The 21,969-nt window shown below is 37.0% G+C and overlaps 2 protein-coding genes across 2 annotated transcripts in view; one reads left to right on the top strand and one right to left on the bottom strand.

The window, feature by feature from the left end:
* The window catches only part of LOC134379160 (eukaryotic translation initiation factor 1-like), a 31,775-nt gene extending 16,950 nt beyond the window's left edge, over window positions 1–14,825 (bottom strand). The window contains exon 1 of the mRNA XM_063098364.1: window positions 14,606–14,825. Coding sequence (XP_062954434.1) covers window positions 14,606–14,825 — 220 coding nt within the window. The remainder of the gene's footprint in view (window positions 1–14,605) is intronic.
* On the top strand, window positions 13,580–21,495 carry LOC134378627 (trace amine-associated receptor 2-like). Its single transcript, XM_063097923.1, has 2 exons — window positions 13,580–13,626; window positions 20,496–21,495. The coding sequence occupies exon 2, from the start codon at window positions 20,575–20,577 to the stop codon at window positions 21,493–21,495; it is 921 nt and encodes a 306-aa protein (XP_062953993.1). The 5' UTR covers window positions 13,580–13,626; window positions 20,496–20,574.
* Window positions 21,496–21,969: the final 474 nt, after the last annotated feature.

Genomic DNA, 21,969 nt, shown 5'->3' with positions numbered 1-21,969 from the left:
TTTTAAACCAGCAAGGGAAAAATTATTTCTAAGGTTATTTCTTGTAATTTAGGTTTTTTAATGTCATTTTCTCAAACTGAAGGTACCTCAACAGTTAACTTGGGATTCCCAATTTCTCCCACTTCGAGGATTAGTGTTAGCTATGACTAACTTGTTATAGGTCACTGTAGTGTGAGAAAATAAAAACAATGTAATGAATTTTTATTTTTATTGGAAAATGTATTCAATTTAATAGACTGTCTTTTGTCTAAGATTATGTCCTTGCTAAATTTCCAGGATTTAGATGTTCTTTTCTTTTGGGGAAATATAGTAATAATAGGGAGAGTTTTTAAAAATGACCTTATTTGACAAACCTATGTTTGCCCCCCAAATTTTTATTTATAAAATGTCAAAATCCACTATTACAGCTTGTTACCAACCCTAGTAGCAAGAAAGGTGTTTTTGGCAACATGGTCTTATGGTTGGTTTGAAACATACCAGGGAGGTATCTGGTCAGCTCCCATCACTGAAGAAAGTAAAGTCATAAGGACTACTAAGAACCCAGAGTCACAATCCAGTGGAAACATATGACAAAGACAACAGCCAAACACAAGTAAAATAATTTTTACTACTAAGAAAAACATTGCCCTTGCCCTATATCATTCTCCTTTTTGACAGAGGAGCTTTTTATTCCAAGTGTGCGATTTACTTACAATTTTGAAATTTGAAATTGCTGTTTAAGGGACAAATAAAATGAGTATTTAATTAAGAGTTTTCTTGTATCAGCCAACCAGGGCTGGGGTGTGATGTTATTTGGATGGCTTTCCTGAGACTTCTGAGTCTTCCAGATAGGTGACTCCTTGTTTTTTATATACATCAAATAAGAAGGTAGACTAAGGCACAAATTTCTGTTTTGCTTCTCTTGCATCAGCTGAAGTTTTCTTTCTCAGATTTACACTTGGCCTTTGCTTAATAGTCTAAGAATTCCCCAAGCATTTGGTTCCTCACATAAAGTTCTTGATAAATATTTTCCTATCTCCACTAAGCACAGCTACTTCCCCAGCGACTTATAGTGTGAAATTACTGCCCATCATGACCAACGCAAAACAGCAGATGTGTTAATGATGCCCGCTGGTCTCTATATACTCAGAAGTTTGGCAAATTATAGCAAAGTTCAAGGAATGCTACTTAACACTTGTCTCTAGGCTAGGGGCTCACATTAACCACATTGCAGTTCGAAAGTGTCAAGCTGTAAATAAAGCACAGAAGGCATTGAGAAATAGCCAATCAACACATTTAATTACTGTTATTAGCAATTCTCTCAAGGTTTTACTTTTAACAAACAAAAGGGTTTGCAAACAGTGATTTCAGATGCTTGAAATGTGTTGATAATTTTATTTTTAAATGGCTTAAAATTTTCATCTTGTCCATATATTCTCCTATACACAGCAAATTGTAAAAAGTACGGGGAATAAGGAAAAGCACATAGATAATCAATTGATTTTTCTTATCACTGGGAACGGTAAAATAAAACACAACACAACAGATTGAAACATCATAGTAATGCCTGTTTTACTACCACATGGTAGACTAGAGGTGGAATTACCACAATGCTATGCTAGAATACATGTACAGCTAGATCATAGGTTAGCTCTATGTAAAAAAAAAAAAAAAAAGTGAAGTGAAAAATGATGGTCATTTCCTTTGGTGGGACATTGAATCATCTGAATTCTCTTCTTTATCACTTCTATTACCGCCATCAAAAATTTTTGTTTGACCACAAAGAAAGGAAGCCACAATCATTGCTTGTGATGTACCCTGGAAAATAAAGGCCTGAATTTGTATTCAAACACTGGCTATTATTAGCTGCTCAGCAAGGTTCAAAGCAGAAAGAAACTTACTAAACCTCTTTAAATGTCTGTTTTCTCATTTTCAAAATGGGTAATATATAACTTTCAGAGTTGTCAAGATTAATTCATCCATTAAGTCATGTATTCATTCACATAACATGTATTTATTGGGCATCTATTATATGCTAGTCATTGTGTTAGCTAGTTGCTAAGGACACCAGTGTGAACAAGACCAGTGTGTTCTGTATCCCTCTGGAATTGTCATGGGAATAAAATGAGGTTTTCTGGGAATGAAATGACATTATATTTGTCAAGTGTTTGAATAATGTACAGCACATAGTTCATAGCACATGGTCAATAAGTTAGATTCATCCTCATTATTTTTTACAATTCACTTTACCATTGTCAACCTGGTTTATAGTTGTAGAGATGGAATTAAAAATATATATCCCTGCCTGTCAATTTTGAGCTCAGACCACAGCACTGTATGTCACCCTTTCTGTTTAACTGAGATAGCAAACTGTGAAGGTCATTGCTGAGATCATACTCTTACTGCCTTCTCATTTCTTTTCTTGTTGGTCCAACTCGCATAAAACACACTAGTGTTTTTGTCTGTCTATTGGGCATCTTTTTTCAGTAGGCACCCAACATTCTGTATGTGCCAGACTAAACTAAATTATCCCATTATCCAACGTTCTCTTATGTTCTCTGTTGAATGACACTACTATCCTTACAACTGCTCAAGCTGAAAATCTGGGAGTGAACCTTGACCCCCCCCTTCTCCTTACACTCCACGTCTAATCACGTCTGGGCAATGCATCTTCATTAAAGTCATAACTTCCCTCCAATGGACTCTGCATAAATCCCACAAATCTTGACCCCTCTCACCCATTTTCCACACAGCAGCTACTGATTCGTCTAAAACCCAAATGCCTTTCTGCTGTTTAATAGCCTTAAATGGTTATGTATTATTTAATGGATTACACCATAACGTCCAGATTTCTTGGCTAGCCTAAAAGATCTTCTGTGATCCTGTCCTGCCTACTTTTTTATCTGCATATTCTACCCCTCTTGAACAAGCATATTGCATTTCAGCCATACCAAGTTAGCTAAATTTCCGGAAAACTCCGACCCTTTTCATAACTCCTAGGCTTTGAACAATCTCTTCCTACTGTTCAGTATGCTCTTCATGACTTGTTCGCTTACTTGTTGAAGCTTTTCTTCAAGCATAATTCTTTTCTGAAGCTTGCCTACTAGCGCCCCCCTCAGGCCTGGAAGAAGGTACTTCCTTCTCTGGTCTTCCAAAGCAATTCAGGCATATTTCTATCAGTGCAAATGACATTGCATTATGATGCTTTGTCTACAGAAAGGTGGTTTTAAAAGTAGTTTTTAATAAATATTGAATAGAATGTGTAACAGAATATATGTAAGGTATAAATGTTAGGTATGAAAATCACAACGAGCAACCTTGCAGCCTTCACTCAGTTTAGGAAAAATAACATTATCTTTTTAAATATTTTTCTTACTGATTTGTAGTTCTTTGCATATCCCTGCTAACTCTTTGTCAATTACTTTTGTAACATATATCTTCTGCTGGTTAGTAGCTTATTTTTACATTCTCTTATGATGAGTTTTGCTAAACATAAATTCTTCATCCTAATGTAGTCAAATATATCAATCTTTTTCTTTATGTTTTGTGCTTTTTTGTGACAAGTAATTCTTCCCTACTATAAAATCATAAAGAAACTTCCCAATATTGTTTTCTAAGATTTTATAGTTTTGCCTTTCACATTTAGGCTTTTAATTCACCTTAATTCTGGAATTGATGTGTATTGTGTGAAATGCAATTCAATTTCATTTATTCTTTCTACATAGCAGTTGACCTAGCACCATTTATTGAAAATTCTAACTATTCCCCATTAATCTTGTTGTTGGTGATATAATAAATTTTTTCCATATACACAGGGGAAAATATATGAATTTTAGGCTCTTTAAATATCCATTGATCTATTTATTTATCCCTCTGTCAATACGTTATTGTCTTAATTACTATAATTTCGTATGAAGTCTTGAAATCAGGTAAAGGAAAATTTCCTTCACTTCATTTTCTCTTTCATCTCCTTCTATTCTTTGTTTATTTCTTCATCTGGAGAGTTTAGGTTTATGTGACTTGTTGTAATTCCTCATAAATTTTTGAGACAACCTGTCAAATAACACACACACACACATCCTTTGAGATTTTGATAGTCAGTGCATCAAATCTACAGATCAGTTTGGGAAAAATTTACACCTTTACAACGATGGTTCTTCCAGTCCCTGAATATGGCATATTTCTTCATTTACTTAGGTCCTAATTTATGTCTTTTGATAACATTTCAAACTTTCCGTGAAGAACTTGCACATCTATTTTTAAAGCTACTTTACATTTTTTTATTATGTTATAAAGATAAACTTTTTAAAAGTTATAACTTCAAATACTTTATTGTTAAATAGAAAAGCAATATGTTTCTGTGTGTTGATTATTTTTAACTAGCAAACTTGCTAACTCTGTTATCGATTCTAAAAAGGTATATGTTTTGGATATTTTATATAGACATTTGTATCATTTGTCAATAATAACTGTTTTCCTTCCTTTCTAATCCTTGTTAATTTTTCTCTTGCCTTTTTACACTGGCAAGGGCCTGTGCCAGCTCCTGGAAGATAATATCAAATCCAGCTGCAGCTGGGAGAATTCTATATATTGACCTTTAACAAATCCACCTGGTGCAAGTCATTGACCACACCCTCCTCCGTTCTTGCAGATTAATTGTTGCTCCTATTGGACAGAAGGTCAGCCTCACGAATGTTTTCTCTTGTTAAGCCCTCCAACTCCCATCCAGTTTTAGCCGGTCTGTTGGTCTGTGCACAGAGTGACTTTTGTGCCCTGTAGTTACCTTTTGATGTAAGGAGCCAAATTCTACCTTCTTTTAATACTAGATCTCCACTCTAAATGAACACACGAGGTTTGTTACCATGTATGTTTACTCATTGCCCTGGTACATGACTTCCCTCATAAATATTCATGTACTTCCCTGAACCTGCTGAATATGTAGGTAATGCTAACCCTGCAAGACAGAAACTGCATCTTTCCCCTCCCTTCTTTGGAATTGGGAGATTGCATTTTCCCAATCCGCAGATTGTTTCTTTCCTGGAAAATAGTCTCCCTTTTTCTCTCTAGTGGATCTTGTCATCCATTATTGTTAAAACAGATTAAGGAAATTATCTTTTTTCCTAGTTTGCTAAGAGTTTTTTTCTCTTTTATCATAAATAGCTTTGAATTTTACCACACGTCTGTTGAGATAATCAAATGATTGTTTGCTCAATCTGATGTTATGGTAAATCATTCTAAGTGACGTTCTAATGTCAAAATATTAACCCATGCTTTCATCCCTGGGGCAAAACAATGTAGGCATAATTAATCTCTTTTTTCCCTCTTAAATAACTCAGGAGTCTATACACAATTACCTCTGTGTTTATGAGTAAGATTAAACTTTAATATTTCTATTCTGTGGATCCTTGTCAGGATTTGTATCAAGTTTATGCTAGCCTCATAAAATCAATTGGCAAATTGACCATTTTCTGTGTCACGAATAGTTTGTGTAAGATAAGAATTATTTGGTCTGTGAATATTCAGTAGAACTTGCCACTGAAACGATCTGTGCCTGACATGCAGTTTTATTTATGGGGGACATTTGAAACCATTAATTCATTTGTAATGGTCACAGACTAGTCACAGGTGTTTTTGTGTTTAACATAATGTGTGGGTGCCTTAAAAACCAATGTTCTTAAAGTTGTGCACTAGGAAAAATGGAGTTAATGTGAAAAATAGGATTAATGGTAGACCACCCAAGCGCTGTGTAGACTGTAGCTCTGTAACCAAGGCTCTAACAAAAGCAATAATAAGCCTAACAAAAACACTAGCAGAGTAATTATCTTTTGGATTTGCACCCAGCTTCTGTATTAGTTCATTCCTGTTGCTTATAACCAAATACATGGAACTGGGTAATTTGTAAGAAAATGAATTTTATTGCTTATAGTTTCTTAGGCTGGGAAGTCCAAAGCCCAAGGAACACATCTGGTGGCAGCAACAGTGACCCAGGGGTCTCACATTGCAAGATGGTGGAGGCAGAGAGAGCAGAGAGACAAAGACAGACTCCTCATCTTTTAAAGCCCACAGAACTACGCCCCTGACCACCATTTTTAATGCATTCACTACTGCAGGGTGCTACAATCCAATCACCTCTTCAAGGCTCCACCTTTCAATTATCATAATAGGATTTCCCACCCTCTTAACAGCCACAGTGGGGGCTAAGTTTCTAACACATAAAACTTGGGGGACACAATTCAAGCTTCAGTAAATTTTGAGGGGACATAATTCAATCCACTACAGCTTCTTAGTCAATCTTGTGAAGCCTGGGCCTCACACTTCTTCAAACTGTGGGTCCATTAGAGTATTTGCTTCTGATAGAGATCAGTTTAAAAAACAAAATCAAAATACAAAAATCTAACACAGGGCATGCCATTCATCATCAGCCAAAAAAACAGAGGAAGAAATGCTTTTGCATCTTCTCCATGCACACTGTCAGCTTCACCAGATAGTGGAAAGCTGGAAACTAGCAGTTTTCAGAGCCACCAAAGCAGCCACTACTTGTAGTTTAGAAAGACTGTTAAGGTTTTCATGTACAGGATGAAGGAAGGCTCCTTCAGTTGTGAGAAAGTCTGGCATAGTCACTTCAAAACATTAGTGCATTGGAGAAAATGACATAAGAACCAACATAATTCTGAATTATACTGAAAACATCCTCCTATGTGCCAACTGGGTATGAGCTAATTTGTGTTACAGAAATACACACTTTAGAGCCACAGACTGTCTTCCGCTTCTTCTTGAGTCAGTTTTCATTAATTATTTTTTTCTAGAAATTTGTCCATTTACACAAGTTATCAAATTTATTGGCAAAAATTGTTCATCACATGCTCTTCTACCTTTGTAATATTTGTTAAATATGTAGTTATGCCACCTTTAAAATTTTTAATATTGTTTATCTTTCCCTGCCTCAAACTGTTTATCTCAAGCTTTTAAAAATAAATTCTAGGCTTTGCTGATTCTTTATATTGCATGTTGTTTTCCTGTGTCAATTACTGCTCCAATTTTCTTTTGTCCTATTTCTTTGGGTATTACACTGGTTTTTTTTTTTTTTTTCCTAACTTCTTTTTTTTTAAGTTTATTTATTTATTAGTTTTTTTTTTTTTTTTTTACATTCTATGATGTTGTTGCAAATCAGTTAGGGATGAGAGGGATAGGCGAATGGGGAAGTAAATAGGGTGGGAGCAGGAGGAAGGAGAAAGGGTGAAGTTGAAGCCTGTGGCACCCCTCATTCCTTCAGGGGAGACCAGGGGGCTTCCAGTGGTGGCTTGGTCATTGCTGGGCTGGGTGGAGATGTCAGGGGGATGTAGCTGAAGCCCTTGTCCCCCACAGCCCTAGCTAATGAGCCCAGGGCATTTCCCACAGCAGCTCGGTGATCATTGCTGTGCTGGTTGTGGGTGTCCGGGGGCCATGGTGAGACCCTCAGCCTTCCCCCTTCTCTGGCTTGGTATCCCAGGTGACTTCTGGTCCTTCTAGATTTTATAGGTGTTCTTTGGTGATGTGAGACCTTTACTAGTCAATATCAAACTTTTTCTCTGGTCTGTGGATATTTTGTTTTTTCTTCCACTTCTGTGTTGGATTATTCATTATTTCCACCACTTAAACTCTGCACTAGAACTAATTTGTTGTCCTTTGCTTACTTCTAAAATGGGGGAATTTCCTGTGGGGACCATCACTTGAGCCCTGTGGTTGAGCTAAGTTGCTGCTTTGCTGCTGATTCCCTAGGGAAGGCTTTTCGTGCAGCTCAGGTTTTAATGGTTGACTTTATAGGTACTTCCGGGTCTCGTTTGATCTGGTATGCCTGGGTTGTGTAGAAACTCTGCTCTGGGCCTGAGTCTTTTCAGCAAACTGTACTCCCTACAATTTTATATTCCTGACCAGTCTCCTCTGAGTGGTCCTGTGCTGATTTGGGGGCAGATCAGCTGTCCTTGCTGTGCCCCAGTGTTCTCCTGGTGGGCCCGTCTCCCCCACCACCCATGCTCCAAGCACTTCGCATGGGAAGGGCCATGCTTTGGTCCCTTGCGATGACTCACTGGCTTCTGAGTGGCTCCTTTTTTTCAGTTGTTGTGGCCCCTTGCTCCTATGTGGGTCCATGGGAACCCTCTTAGTGGTTTTGTTGGCCTGGGGCCATCAAGGCCCTCTTTTCCCCAGCTGCCCCCAAGCCACATCTGTGGCTCCATCTGAAGCCACAGCTGTGGCTTTTGCCAGCTCCTGCTCCATGTGCTCAGCAGCTCCAGCCTGGAAATGGCCAGGGCTCTCTCAAAACAGTCGGAGTGGTTCTTTCTTTCTCTCATCATGGCTTCTCATGCCTTCATGCACTCCATAGGTCTCTCCCCCTCTTCCCCTGAGCTCTAGCGGCCCCAGCTTGGCTGTTGTTGCTTTTTTATAGCTGTAAATTTGTTGATTTGGGGCAGAGAGTGATGCTAGGGACTGTCTATTCTGCCTTCTTGACCAGAATCCTCTAATTTCTTAATTTAGATGGTTATTTAGTTCATTTTAAGACTTTCTTCTTTTCTAATATGAGCAGTTAAGGGGAAAATAAACTCTCTCAGTTCTGCTTTAGCTGCCTCTTTCAAGACTTAAGAGATTTTTCATTGTCTAGTTTAAAATTTAATTTAATGTTGATTCTTTCTTCAATCAGTGAGTTGTTTAGAAGTTATGTTTTTTAAAATCCAAAGATAGAAGTTTTTCTAGTTACTTTTTTGTTACCTATTTCTATCTTAATTGATTTGTGCTCAGAGAACCTATGTATGATTTCAGTCCTTTGGAATTAGTTGAGACTGTATATCCTAATAATTCATCAATTTTTGTAAATGCTTTATTTATGTCTGAGAAGACTGTGTTCTGCATTGTTTCATACAATGTTATATATATTTCTGTTAGGTCTAGTTTATTTAAAATCTTATTGATATTTAGTCTACTTATTCTATCAATTATTAATAGACATATGTTAAAATCTACTACAATGATTATGGTTTTGTCTGTTTTTCCTTGTAGTTCAACCATTTTTTCCTTACATATTTGGAAACTCTGTTATTAAATTTAGGAATATTATATCATCTTGGTAAATAGAACCCCTTTTATTATATATCTCTTTTACTAGTAATGTTTTTTGCTTTAATATTCTTATATAAAAAACAAACCTATATTATTAAAAAATAGCATTACTAGTGAAAAGGACACATATGATATTGATACTACTACATACACTTTTTTTTGTTTTGTCTGGTATATGTTTTTCCCTTTTTTACCTTCAACTTTTTAATATTTTTATGTTGTAGATCCATCTCTTTAAAACAGCTTATAGCTAGATATTTTTTCTATTAAATCTCATCTTTTTCTTTTCTTTTCTTTTTTTCTTTTAAGGAGAGGAATTGTAGAAGTTGAGGTGAGATAGATGGCTAGGGGCCAGACCACTCAGGCCTTTTATGCCAAAGTAAGGGCTTTTCTTGCTATTCTAAGAAGGAACGCCATTGGAGAGCTTTGAGTCATATCATGCATGTCTCTCTCCTTCCATGCCTCCTTTATTTCTTTTCTTCCTTTCTCCCTCCCTTCCTTTCCCTTCTGTTCTTAATTCTTTAATTCCTTTTTTCCTTTCTCCCATAATTTCCTCTCTATTTTTGTGGTATAAAAAGTTATTTTAAAATAATCTACCTTTTCAGTGTGTGACTGGAGTAGGGAGGAATATGGGCAAAAATAAAGTGAGAACCAGGTATAGCAGTGCAGTGGAAACTAAAAATCTCAATAAGGAGCATATGAGTGACTAAGAGAGCTGTCACTGTGAGTGCTTTAGTAATTCAGAGGAGTAAGAAAGAAGTCATTATCAGAGTGAGTTGACACTAACCCCATTTTTTGCAGATTAAAATGGTCAATACATATTTTAAAAATATTTTTAATGTGGATTAGACTTCAGAAACAGGAAGAGACATTTCAAGCCAAGTCTCAGTGATTTGACTGGGTGATAAACTGTGGTATTTTCTAGAAATGGTCATAAGCTAGAATGAAAGAGGCTAATTTGGGGGGTGGGGGTTGAAATAGAGACTGGCAGAAAGAAATTCCCAAAAAGTTTTGAACTATGATATCACTAAAAGATTTTAAATGTCATTAGAGGTATAAGTGAGTTTTTTTAAAAAGCAGTTTCATCATCTTATAATTATACCTCAGTCAACATCATTCCAAGGTATTAGTACAATATATTAAGAACAAAAATTGAAGGCCTAAAGGATTGGACAGGGGAAAATAAAGCTATAATATTTTCAGATGATATTACTGATTACATAGGAAACCAAAAAGAATCTATAGAGAAATTTTTTAAATAATAGGAGAATTCAACAAGTTACCTGGATACAAAGTGGACCAATATACAAAAATTCAATTGAATGTCTGCATCAGTAATAAGCAAATAGAAAACATAATTTAAAAAGACACAAGTAAAAATTATGATGTCCCTAGCAATAAAAGCATTAAAACATGTGCAAGACCTATTTGTACAGTATTAAGAAAGTTTACTGAAGAGTATTAAGAAAGACCAAATAAATGTGGAGCTAGTCCAAGTTCATGGATAGGAAGACTTAATATTGAAGAGACAAGAGTATTAATGCTATCCACTCAAAATTCGATATAGTATTTATGGAACTTGGAAAGCTAATTAATATAGATGTTTTAAAAAGTAAAAATAGCCAGGACACTTTAGGAAGAGAGGAAGAGGAGAAGGAGGAAGAGGTGGCTGTAGTGGTGGCTTCGTCTGTTAAATATGAAGAGTCAGTTTGAGGCTATGGTAACTAAGGCAATGTGGTATTCGTATAGCATTAAACAATTAATAAATGGAATTAGATAGAGGGCTCAAAGATATACATGGACTTTGATATATGGCATATTTGTATGGCAGATCCATGACAAAAGGAGGGTCTACTCGATAAATGGAGCTGGAAAAACATGGTTTATATGCAAAAATTAAATTATATTCTTACTTCACACTATACATTATTCCAAATAGATTGAAAACTTAAATGTTAAAAGCAAAACTAAAATTTTCAGTAGAAAATAGGAATGGATATTTTTCTGACTTTGAAGTAGGGAAAGACTTCTTAAATAAAATCACAAAAAAACATGTAGAAGATTAATAAATTGAGCTATATGAAAGAACTTTTGTTTTTCAGAAAAAATGCCTGAAAGGAAAAGAAAATGCAAGCTATCCACTGAGAAAACATACTTCCTACATGCATAACTGATAAAAGGTTAAGGATACAAAAGTAATTTCTGTAATTTAAGAAGAAAAGGACAATGTGCAAAAGAAATGACAGCATTTTATTGAAGGAGAAAAATATAAGGACAATAAACATGAATAAATGTTCTACCTCATTGGTAATCAGGAAAATGCAAATCAAGACTGTAATAAAACACTATTTTTCACTCATTAAGTTGTCAAAATTTTACCCTGACAACACTATGTATTGGATGTAGGTCAATAAAATTTCCACAGTTTGACTGTGAGAATGTAAATTAGTACAGTCATTTGGGAATTCATTTGTTTTTGTCTTGTAAAGATGAATATTCATATTCTTTCTCACTTTGCAATTACTTTCTCATGTCTATTTCCAAGAAAATCTCTTGAATATGTACTCCAGGTGACTTGTACTAGAATGTTTAAAATAGCACTGTTCATAATAGCAAAAGAACTGGAAACAATCCAAATAACTGTTGATAGGAGAAAAGAAAAGCAGATTATTATATGGCAACAAAATGAGTGAATTGCAGCTATGTACAACATAAAGAGCAAAACAAATTCCAAGAGACAACAAAGAGCATGATACCCATTTTATAGTGCTCTAAAAACAAACCAAAAATATTTTGATTTAGTTATACAAATATATATAAAGCTATTAAATGAATACAAAAAATTATAAACACAAAATTCAAGGTGGTAGTTAACTGGGGTGGTGGGCAAAAAGCAGCATATAGATGTATGTAATCTATCGTCAATCTAGTTCACAGTCACGGGTGTTCATTGTGTTATGAAGAAACCAACAAAGCAAGACATGCTTGGCATAATTAATTGTAATTAATTTAAATTCTGCTCACCTGAGTTCCATTAAAAAATGTGAACACATGTTAGTGATTACATCCCTTTTCTCCAGCTCAAAGGTACAAAATAACATCTCTTTTAGCACTTAAATTAATTAGCCAGTTTCCCAATTGTCTTTTGGGTCTTCTCTTTTGGTTATATTCTCTTGGAATTGAATCCAAAGATTCAGCTCTCCCAGGCTGCCATAAGGTGCCACTGTTGAACATAGGTACTCGTCCAGTTTGGTGACACCGTTCTGGCTATTATGTCTATCTGTGGTAGAGATAAGGAGACTGTGAGAGGAAGCTGTAGTTTCGAAGGGCTTAGAAAGAAGACAAGTGAGCTAGCGTTCATTACATTTACTTTCCCACAGAGCTGTTATTCTTAAATCTTGCCCTCAGGTTTATAGAGGCTGGTTCAGAAGAGTTTTCCAGGCCCAGCCATATACTGTTTCAGGCTCAGCTATATATGGTACTGTTCCCAGGCTTTGGTTTTGACTCTGCATCACTGGTCCTCTTTCTGTCCTCCGTCATGGTCTGTCCTACTTAGGAAAGCCCTAGTGCCCTTTCTTGTCAGCTGGCCTAAAATGGTATATTTCAGTTTCTTAGACGTATTCTAATAGCAGCGAGCTTCAGAAGGGGAAGGGGGCAAGATTTATTCCCTTTGCTCCATGTAGTTTTCTTAACTTTTTTTTTTTCAATTGATTATGCATATTCATGGGTTATAAAGCTGAACGTCACCACTTGTGCCCAAGATGTGATGGCCAGATCAATACTATCAACATGCCCATTACCACAAATTGTGATTATTCTCTATGTCCCCCACCCAATTTACCCTCGAATTCCCTCCCCTTTTAAGTTCTAACTTTTGCCAACTACCATCTCCCATTTACACAATTAAAAGAGATTGCTTAGTAATTCTTTACAGAGCCAAGAAATTTTGTCCAAAATGACTTTTGTCTCTCCCAGAAGAGAAAGAAGTTGCTGCAACTTTAGAGTAGCAATGTCTTTTGCTAATTATTAAAAAATTTAAGTTTTACCTTCTCGGCAAACAACTGTGTTAATTTTGTAAAACTTTCTTTAAAGATATTTTCATGTCCAGTTTCCCATCATACCATAATACAAATATGAATATGCTCTGAAATGAAAAGAGGGTTTCCCCCCTCCTTCTCTTCTTCAATGAGAGCTGCTAAGAGAAGTTGAGGCAGGACCAGCTACGTCTTTTGTGGGGCCCAGTGCAAAATGAGAATGCAGAGCTACTTGTTAGAATATTATTAAGAATTTCAAGAGGGCAATAGCAGAGCGCTAAACCGAGAGTGAGCCCTTAACAGTCAGTTCCCCGCGTGACTGCACAGCTCATGCTCATGCAGTGGGCCTGGGCCCAGCCGCCTGAGATCACCCAGAGTAGCTATAATTATAATTCAAGCAGGACCCTGGTGTCTTCTACTGACCAATGTTGTACTGTTTTTTAATACTTGGGAGTATTCTACCTCCCAAGTCAGTCTCATCAGTGCAAAATGACTTTTCACATTCCAAAAGAACACAAACAAAATAGTAGGCCCTTAAACAAAATGAGTAGATTTAAACAAGCAGCGTCTGCGAAGATTTTGGCATAATCATGTGAGTTACATAAAGAGATTCCGGCTCTGCAATTTCTCCAGGTCTGGGAGGGTAGATGAGATTATTATTTATTTATTTATTTATTTATTTCTGCAATACATCAAATGCTTTATTATTTTAGGAAGTGATTTTTTTTAAAGATAACTTTTTTTTAAAATCTAGCATTCATTTTATTTTATTTATTTATTTATTTTAATTTTTATTGAATCAAAATTGATTATACATACTTTTGGGGTTCAACATTGAGATATGTTGATCAAATCAATATTATTAGCATATATATTGTTAGAAATCATAATTATTCTTTATTCCCCTTGTCTAATCTCTCCCCATTCCCTTCTCCCTCCCCTCTTCCCCCTCTAATTACCCTAGATTTCTTCTCTCCTTCTGAAAGAATAATGGTTACTCTGTGGATTTGCCTAGATGATCTGTCCAATGCTGGGAGGTGTGATCAGGTCCCCCAATATTATCATAGAGCAGATGCTTCTTCTGTCACTCTGGAATGGGCTTTGTGGAGAGAGACATCCTCTTCTTTTCTTTATCTCTGCTGGTGACTCTCCTTGTGTCAATGCAGTCTACTGGTTGGCAGACCATCTGCGTGGTGGTCATGGCATCTAGCTGCTTTTGCGGCAGCCATGGTTATTGTGGTGGCTTTGGTGGGCCACCAACATGGAGGTGATGTTTTTGGCATGCTCCTTGGTGCTAGCAGTGTGCCTGGTTGTGGAGAGTATCTGATCACTGGCTCCATGACTTGGGTCCCAAGATGAGCTCCAACGTGCTGGCGTGGTGTGCCTGGTTGTGGGAGGGGGGTCTGATCCCCTTCTCCACACCTCAGGTCCCCAGGCAGGACCCATGGTGCTGGTGCAGTGTGCCTGGGTGTGGGAGGAGGGTCTGGTCCTCTTCTCCATGCCTTGGGTCTGGGACCCTGAGGCGCTGTCACAGTGTGCCTGTTTGCGGGAGGGGGTCTGGTCCCCAGCTGCTAGCCCCAGGCTCCTGGGTGGACCCCAAGGCATTGGTAGTGTGCCTGGATGTGAGAGTTGTGTCTGGTCCCTGGCTCCAAGCCTCGGGTTTCTGGACAGGTCCCGAGGTGCTGGCGGTGTGAGTGGTTGTGGGTGGGGGTCCTGCTCCATGCTTCGTGTCCCCTGGTGGGCCCAAGGCATTGGTGGTGTGCCTAGGACAGAACTAATTTTTTGTCCTTTGCTTACTTTTAACTCAGGGGAACTTCCTGTGGGAACTAGTACTTGAGCTGTGTTGTTGAGCTAAATTGCTACTTTGCTGCTGTTTCCCCATGAAAGGCTTTTTGTGCAGCTCAGGGTTTAATGGTTGACCTTATAGGTACTTCCAGCTCTCCAAAGACTAGGTGCACCTGGGTTGTTTAGAAACTGATCTGGGCCTGAGTTTTTTCATCAAACTGTAATTCTGCATTCCTGACCAGTCTCCTCTGAGTGGTCCTGTGCTGATTGGCAGGTGAATCAGCTGTCCTCGCTGTGTCCCAGTGTTCTCCTGGTGGGACTGTTTCCCCCACCTCCTGTGCTCCAAACACTTCCCATGGGATGGGCCCTGCACTGGTCCCTTGCATTGACTCAATGGACTCTGAATGGCTCTCATTTTTCAGTTGTTCTGGCTCTTCACTCCTGTGTGGGTCCACAGGAAACCTATTAGTGGTCTTGCTGTCCTGGGGGCCACCAAAGTCCTCTTCTCCCCTGCTGCCTCCAAGTAACTCCATCTGAAGGGCACAGCTGCAGCTTCTGCCAGCTCTGGCTCCACGCCCTCCAGCCTTAAAGCAGTCGCAGTCCGAAATGCTGAGAGCAGTTTTTTCTTTCTCTCTTCATGGCTTCTCCCACCTTCATGAGCTCTATAGGTCTCTCCTCCTCTTCCTCTGAGCTCCAGAGGCCCCAGTTTAGCTGATGTTGCATTTTTATAATTGTAAATTTCTTGATTTGTGGGAGAGAGTGACGCTGGGGACCGTCTATTCTGCCATCTTGACTGGAACTCCCAAGATATGTTTTTAGGTCATATTTATGCAAAGAAAAAAAGAGAAAAACAATGGGTGGTCAGGTGTCTTAGTGATTGGAATGTAAGACAAAATATGGACTATGACAGTCTCAGGTCTTCCTAAAGTGATGGAGGACACATTCATTTTTCTACTTGAACCACTGATCCCATCCATCCATGTGTAGCTAGGATTGGGTCCTGTGGGACCACCTATGACTCAATGGTTCATGTTTGCTTTTATAGCCTTTATGTAACAGTGGACTTAGGGCCTTCAGTGCTGTAGGTGATAAAAACTTAGGAAAGCAGAGACTCCTGAGAGAATGCTGGAGTGGTTTACGCTCATTTAGCTGTTAAACTTAAGAATGGCAAGGGTTTTTTTTCCCTTCATTTTCAGATCCAATTCTCTTGAGATTAATTGTTAAGTTATATAACAACACAGTTCAAATAGTTCAGGTCCTCTAGTTCCATATAAACATGCACAGAAATTAGAAAAGAAACAAAGAAATAAAGGAGCTAACAATGGCGACTTCTACAGGGCAACAGGTATGTGCAGAAGGGATTAGAAAGGAAAGATCTGTGTTTTCTCTATCTTGAGGTTTTTAAGAAGTAAACTGTCAAGCTAATATGAAGTAACATTGTTGGTGCATGGTCATCCTTTTTGCATTTTGGTCATGTGCAGGGAGAATATGTAGGAATGTGGACCATTGTAGAAGGTGTAGGACTTCATATGAATTTGTAATAATAGGCAGATCCATTTTAGTATGTGAACAGTTTAATGCACTACCTTTTGGCAGTACAACATCTTTCCTAGGAAGAATATTTAGAATCCTAGAAAGGGTTACCTCATCATAAGTGGCTGAGTAAATTATTTATCACAGGTGTTCACCTAAGAGAAGAGGAGGACTGAGACAGTTACCTGAGCTTTTTACACACAATCCCATTCCTTTACTTTCTTAGGAGAAATCTTTTCTGGTTAAATGTATTCTTGAATGTGGTGTTTATTTCCAAAAAGGAAAGTAGCCTTTGATAATGCTTATTACATACCAGACATTGTGCTAAACCTGTTCATATATATTATTTAATATTTTCATATAAATTATTTAATATTAAATTTAATATTTAAATTTATTTGCATATTAAATATGTAAATAAACATTAATATTAATATTTGTTATTAAATAAACATATTAAATAATATTATATGATTTCATATAATATTATTTAATGTTTTTTAAATATAAATATTATTTATATTTACCATTTACTATTATTATAAGAATATAATAACATTATTTATTATTTAATTATAAATTATAAATTATAATTTAAAATTTATAATTATTTAATTATAAATAATATATATTTAATATTATTAATATATATTATTTAATAAGACTAATTAATATTAAATACTTGATAGAAATTGAAAAACTGAAAGAAATCAGTGGCTTAGGTAAAGGCAAAACGATGCACGGAAAGCCAAAAGAATGATGAACAGGAAAAGCAATGTAGTAAAGTCCCTTAAAAGTTTTAAAAGTGGTTACTAATGCAGAGGAATATTTAATAATGAAGCACTAATCAAATTTAATGACAAGGTAAAAAGAAATGAGATCACATTAGAAAAATCAGGGAATTCTTTGTCATTGTGGTCATGGTCTCCTGAAGTTTAGAATAAAGTTTAGTTGTGGTATTTATTTATAAGCTGAATGGGCACATAACTCATTATGTTCGAAATTTTTAATTTTTGAGCTTCTTGTAGAAACATAACAGTAACAGAGAAAGGGTCAGACTTTCCATTTAATTCTGTGGCAATCCACACAGCCATACACGCTCACATTAATAAGTTTAAAAATAGAAAAAGTGACCCTTGAAGAGGATAGCTTTGAAGGTACTGTTTTTGCGTTTAGCTTCCCATAGGTAATCAATCTAAAAGATGTAAACGGGTTACACTGATGTTAGATGTTTCATGCAGGAACTATGCCAAATACACAATGGAGAATGGTGATGGATTTAAATGGATATTAGACTATTGTTTGATGAACTCATCAAATAGTCATCCAGTGTGCCCCTCCCGTCTCAGTGGCAGGTGTATGAGGCATACAAATAGGAACTTAGGCATCATATGATGTGCTTCAAAAAACTTGATTCTAGTACTTAGAGCTAATTAAATTTCCTGACTGCTGAAAAGGAAGGGAACAGTACCCCATGATCTGAGACCTAGAAGGATTCAGTATGACTTTTACAAAAGTGGCATAGAAGGATGATTAATAATATCAAAGTCACTAAGCCAGGAACACAAAGAATTTTGCAATTAAATCTTAAGATGTATCGTTGTGGTGGAGTTGCCTTTAGCACAAGAATGTTGTATGTGGATGTGCCATTTTCATTAAAATGAAAATATTTGTTATTTCTCTTAGCTTAACTTCCTAAAAATTAGTGATTTAAAAATAAACCAACACAATTTCCTTTGGATCTCTCATGCTCTTTAATGAGCATACTGAAGGCAATCAGAATCTTCCTTTCTTTTTCATATTACTGTGTTTTCTCCCAGTATTTTCTTCTGTGGTGATGCTTAACTGGTCAGCAATGGGTTAACAAGGAATGGCAAATAGCTGAAAAACAGGGGGAGGAATGCTTCTCTTTTTGTTTTTCCCTATCTTTTTTTTCTGTAAGAATGTTAAGAGGAACAGGCATGAAATGCTATGCACGTATTAGAAACCCTCATTTTAGCTGCTAAAAATGAATACAGTTTGAGACTTTGTTGTACATGTTTTAGAAATTTTTGGATAAAAAGTTTTGATGGAACCTTTCAGTAATAAACCTGTTGTTTGGTAGTGTTCCTATTTTGTGGTGTGTAATCACCCAGGTTGCAGATGTAATAATAATGGCTCCTTCCTCCATCTTCAGTCCATTTCTAAAATGTGACCTGTCACAGAGTTCGCTACAGGTGGGGACTAGTTCTCTGTTCAGGGACCCAGAGTAGAAAAGTTAAGAAGGATAAAGTTGCCTGGGACTTACCACTGGAATCAATTGGAGAAAGCTCTTAATTTCAAATCTGCATTCACTTTCCTATAGCTAACTTAATTACTTTATTTTTTTTTTTAAATCACCACCCAAATTTAAGAACAAGTGGGAAATCTCTTTAGACTATATACCGGCTGAGAACACTGGCTTGGGGAATAACAGTGAATCTAGACATTCTTCCTTCTCTCACCCTTTCTTCTCCCCAATCCCCTATTTTCTCTATTGTGTTTCAGAGATCCCTGAGGATCACCTTTAGAAGGTCCCAGAACATTTACAACCTCGGGTTGTCTCTTCATCCTACCTTTTCTTTCGAAGAGGCTTTTTTCTCTTCTGTTCAAATTCTACTCAACCACTGAGACCCACGTCAAAAGTCAGAACCTTGCTGAAACATTCTTGTCTAGCCCAGCCTGAAATTATCGCATCCATTTTGGCTCTTTGGTGGTACACTTTGCTTAGACCCCTCTTTCGGCAGTTAATTGCCACTGTTGCTTTTATCTGAGGTGAGGTGTGCAAGTGTTGATGTGTTTTGTCTCTTCAGCTGTTTTGTAGAATCTCTGCAGCCAGGAGCTATATTTTTTCTTTCTTGTTCCTTTCATTGTGCTTTGTATATTGTGGGCACTCAATACATATTTCTTGCTTGATTTGTGATGTGCTCTTATATCACAGAGGCTAAGAATTTATTGGTTCATCTGTTAGTAGCTGGTCAGGTCTGAGATGTGTGAGGTCGTTGAAGGCCAAGGACTTTTCTGCAATATTAACAGTTATGCTTTGCATTTAGGTAGTAGTGCTTTTTCCCCCTAATGTACATTTTTTTAAAAAAATGATTCTAACTCAAACATGTTACATTCCAAATATGCATGCAAATGATAATAAAATGCAGAATTTTATATGAAAAATGAACACCCTGGGCCAACACAAGAAGGGCATGTGCTTGATGTTTTCCTTATATGGAAATGGCTTGCTTTCCTAAAGCTCCCTAACCCCCTGCTCTAGCCCTCTGTGTGACCCGCACACCAGAACTTGTCTGGCTGTCGTGAGTCACATGTAGCTCTGAGGATAAACACCAGTGAGGGGCACTTGCTCTTTACAAACAAGTAAGGCTAGTCCAGTTTTGGGCTCTGCCTACCTCTGATCTACCTGCTCTGAAAGGTGCGATGTGTGTCAAGGCTTCCTCATTTGCTGAAGAGCATGACTCTACCAGATAATTAGGGGTTCTAAATGATTCTTCCCTTTTAAAAAATATTAGCATGAAAAAAAAATCAAAGGCAAGGTGAAGATAATAGAACACATGAGTGAAACTATTTACAGATAATAATCTCCTGATCCCACAAGGCAGGAGACCCCAATCAAATCAAATCTGATCATGTATTTCAGACTCATTTGAGGAAGAATTGCGTGTATTACCTAATAGATGTCTATTCTTCCTATGCTCATGAGGAGAATCAGTTATAGTTAGTTCAACAATGAACTTCTTTTTTCTTCTTTTTTAAAAAAGTTTCAGGCCTTGGCATAATGTAAGAACTTACTAAATAATGGTAGTATAATTTGAATAGAAGAAAGTATAAAATAAGTAATAATTGTTTAAACCCAGTAGGTTAGAATACTAAGAATTACAAATAAAGTTAAGGTAAATGAATGGGAAAGATCATAAGTAAAATTTCAGCATAAACTCTCTTCCTTGAGTCTTCCATGTCTTTCTTGAGTTATTCTATGAAAGCAGATACAAAATATAAAATGTTTTATTTATTTTCTGACAAAATTTTATATGTTCTTGCTTTTCTGAAGGAAACATTTGATTGCTCTGAATATGGAAATGGATCTTGCCCAGAAAACGAAAGTTCACTGGCTATCCGAACTGCCATGTACTCGTTTATGGCAGGAGCCATATTCATCACAGTATTTGGCAATCTTGCCATGATAATTTCCATTTCCTACTTCAAGCAGCTTCACACACCAACGAACTTCCTTATCCTCTCCATGGCAGTCACTGATTTCCTCCTGGGATTCACCATCATGCCATACAGTATGATCAGATCAGTGGAGAATTGCTGGTACTTCGGGCTCACATTTTGCAAGATTCATTATAGTTTTGACCTGATGCTTAGCATAACATCCATTTTCCATCTTTGCTCAGTGGCCATTGATAGATTTTATGCTATCTGCTACCCTTTACATTATTCCACCAAAATGACAATTCCAGTCATTAAGCGGTTGCTACTTCTTTGCTGGTCAGTCCCTGGAGCATTCGCATTCGGGGTGGTCTTCTCAGAGGCCTATGCTGATGGAATAGAAGGCTATGACCTCTTGGTTGCTTGTTCCAGCTCCTGCCCAGTGATGTTCAACAAGCTCTGGGGGACCACCTTGTTTATGGCAGGTTTCTTTACCCCTGGGTCTATGATGGTAGGGATTTATGGCAAAATTTTTGCAGTATCCAGAAAACACACATGTGCAATCAACAACTTGCCAGAAAATCAAAATAATCAAATGAGGAAAGATAAAAAAGCAGCCAAAACTTTAGGAATAGTGATGGGCATTTTCTTATTATGTTGGTTTCCCTGTTTCTTCACAATTTTATTAGATCCCTTTATGAACTTCGCTACTCCTGCAGTTCTGTTTGACACCTTGACATGGTTTGGCTATTTTAACTCCTCGTGTAATCCCTTAATATATGGTTTCTTCTATCCCTGGTTTCGCAGAGCACTTAAGTACATTTTGCGAGGTAAAATTTTCAGCTCACATTTCTATAATACTAATTTGTTTACTCAAAAAGAAATGGAATAGACTTATTCTGTATGAGTGAATTGAAGCAAAAGGACTGGAACTTAGTAGAAGGAAGTTGATTAAAGTGTGTGTTTCGGCTAGTGTGGAGAGCTCTTGGTTTCTAAGATTTCAGTAAAAAAAAAAAAAAAAAGGAATCTTCCCTTTGGACCAAAACTCCCTTCAATTCTCTTCAGAATCCTTCATACACCCACTACCTCCAGGTAGAGAGAAAATAAGAATAGTTAGAAAAATAAGAAGGTAGAGAAAAACCAGCAATGAAGACAAGACGCACAAAAACTTCTATCCTGTTTGAAACAGATCAAACCATGAGCTGAGCTTGAGGGATGCTGTCTCTTCTCACCACACACACTTTTGTGTGAGGTTTCCATTTAACTTTTGCTCCTCGGTGTCTGATCAGATGTATTTTGAAAGATCAACAACTAAAAATTATAAATGAATATGGAAATAACTTCAAAAACTCCTATTCTGTTAGGA

Source organism: Cynocephalus volans, chromosome 5 (genome assembly GCF_027409185.1).
Source record: "Cynocephalus volans isolate mCynVol1 chromosome 5, mCynVol1.pri, whole genome shotgun sequence".
In the NCBI taxonomy this organism is placed as follows: domain Eukaryota; kingdom Metazoa; phylum Chordata; class Mammalia; order Dermoptera; family Cynocephalidae; genus Cynocephalus; species Cynocephalus volans.
The sequence above is the reverse complement of the archived record's forward strand: the minus strand, read 5'-3'. Positions and strand labels throughout refer to the sequence as shown.

Coding starts and splice junctions, on each gene's coding strand:
- LOC134378627 (XM_063097923.1), top strand. CDS start 20,575: ATGTACTCGTTTATGGCAGGAGCCATATTCATCACAGTATTTGGCAAT.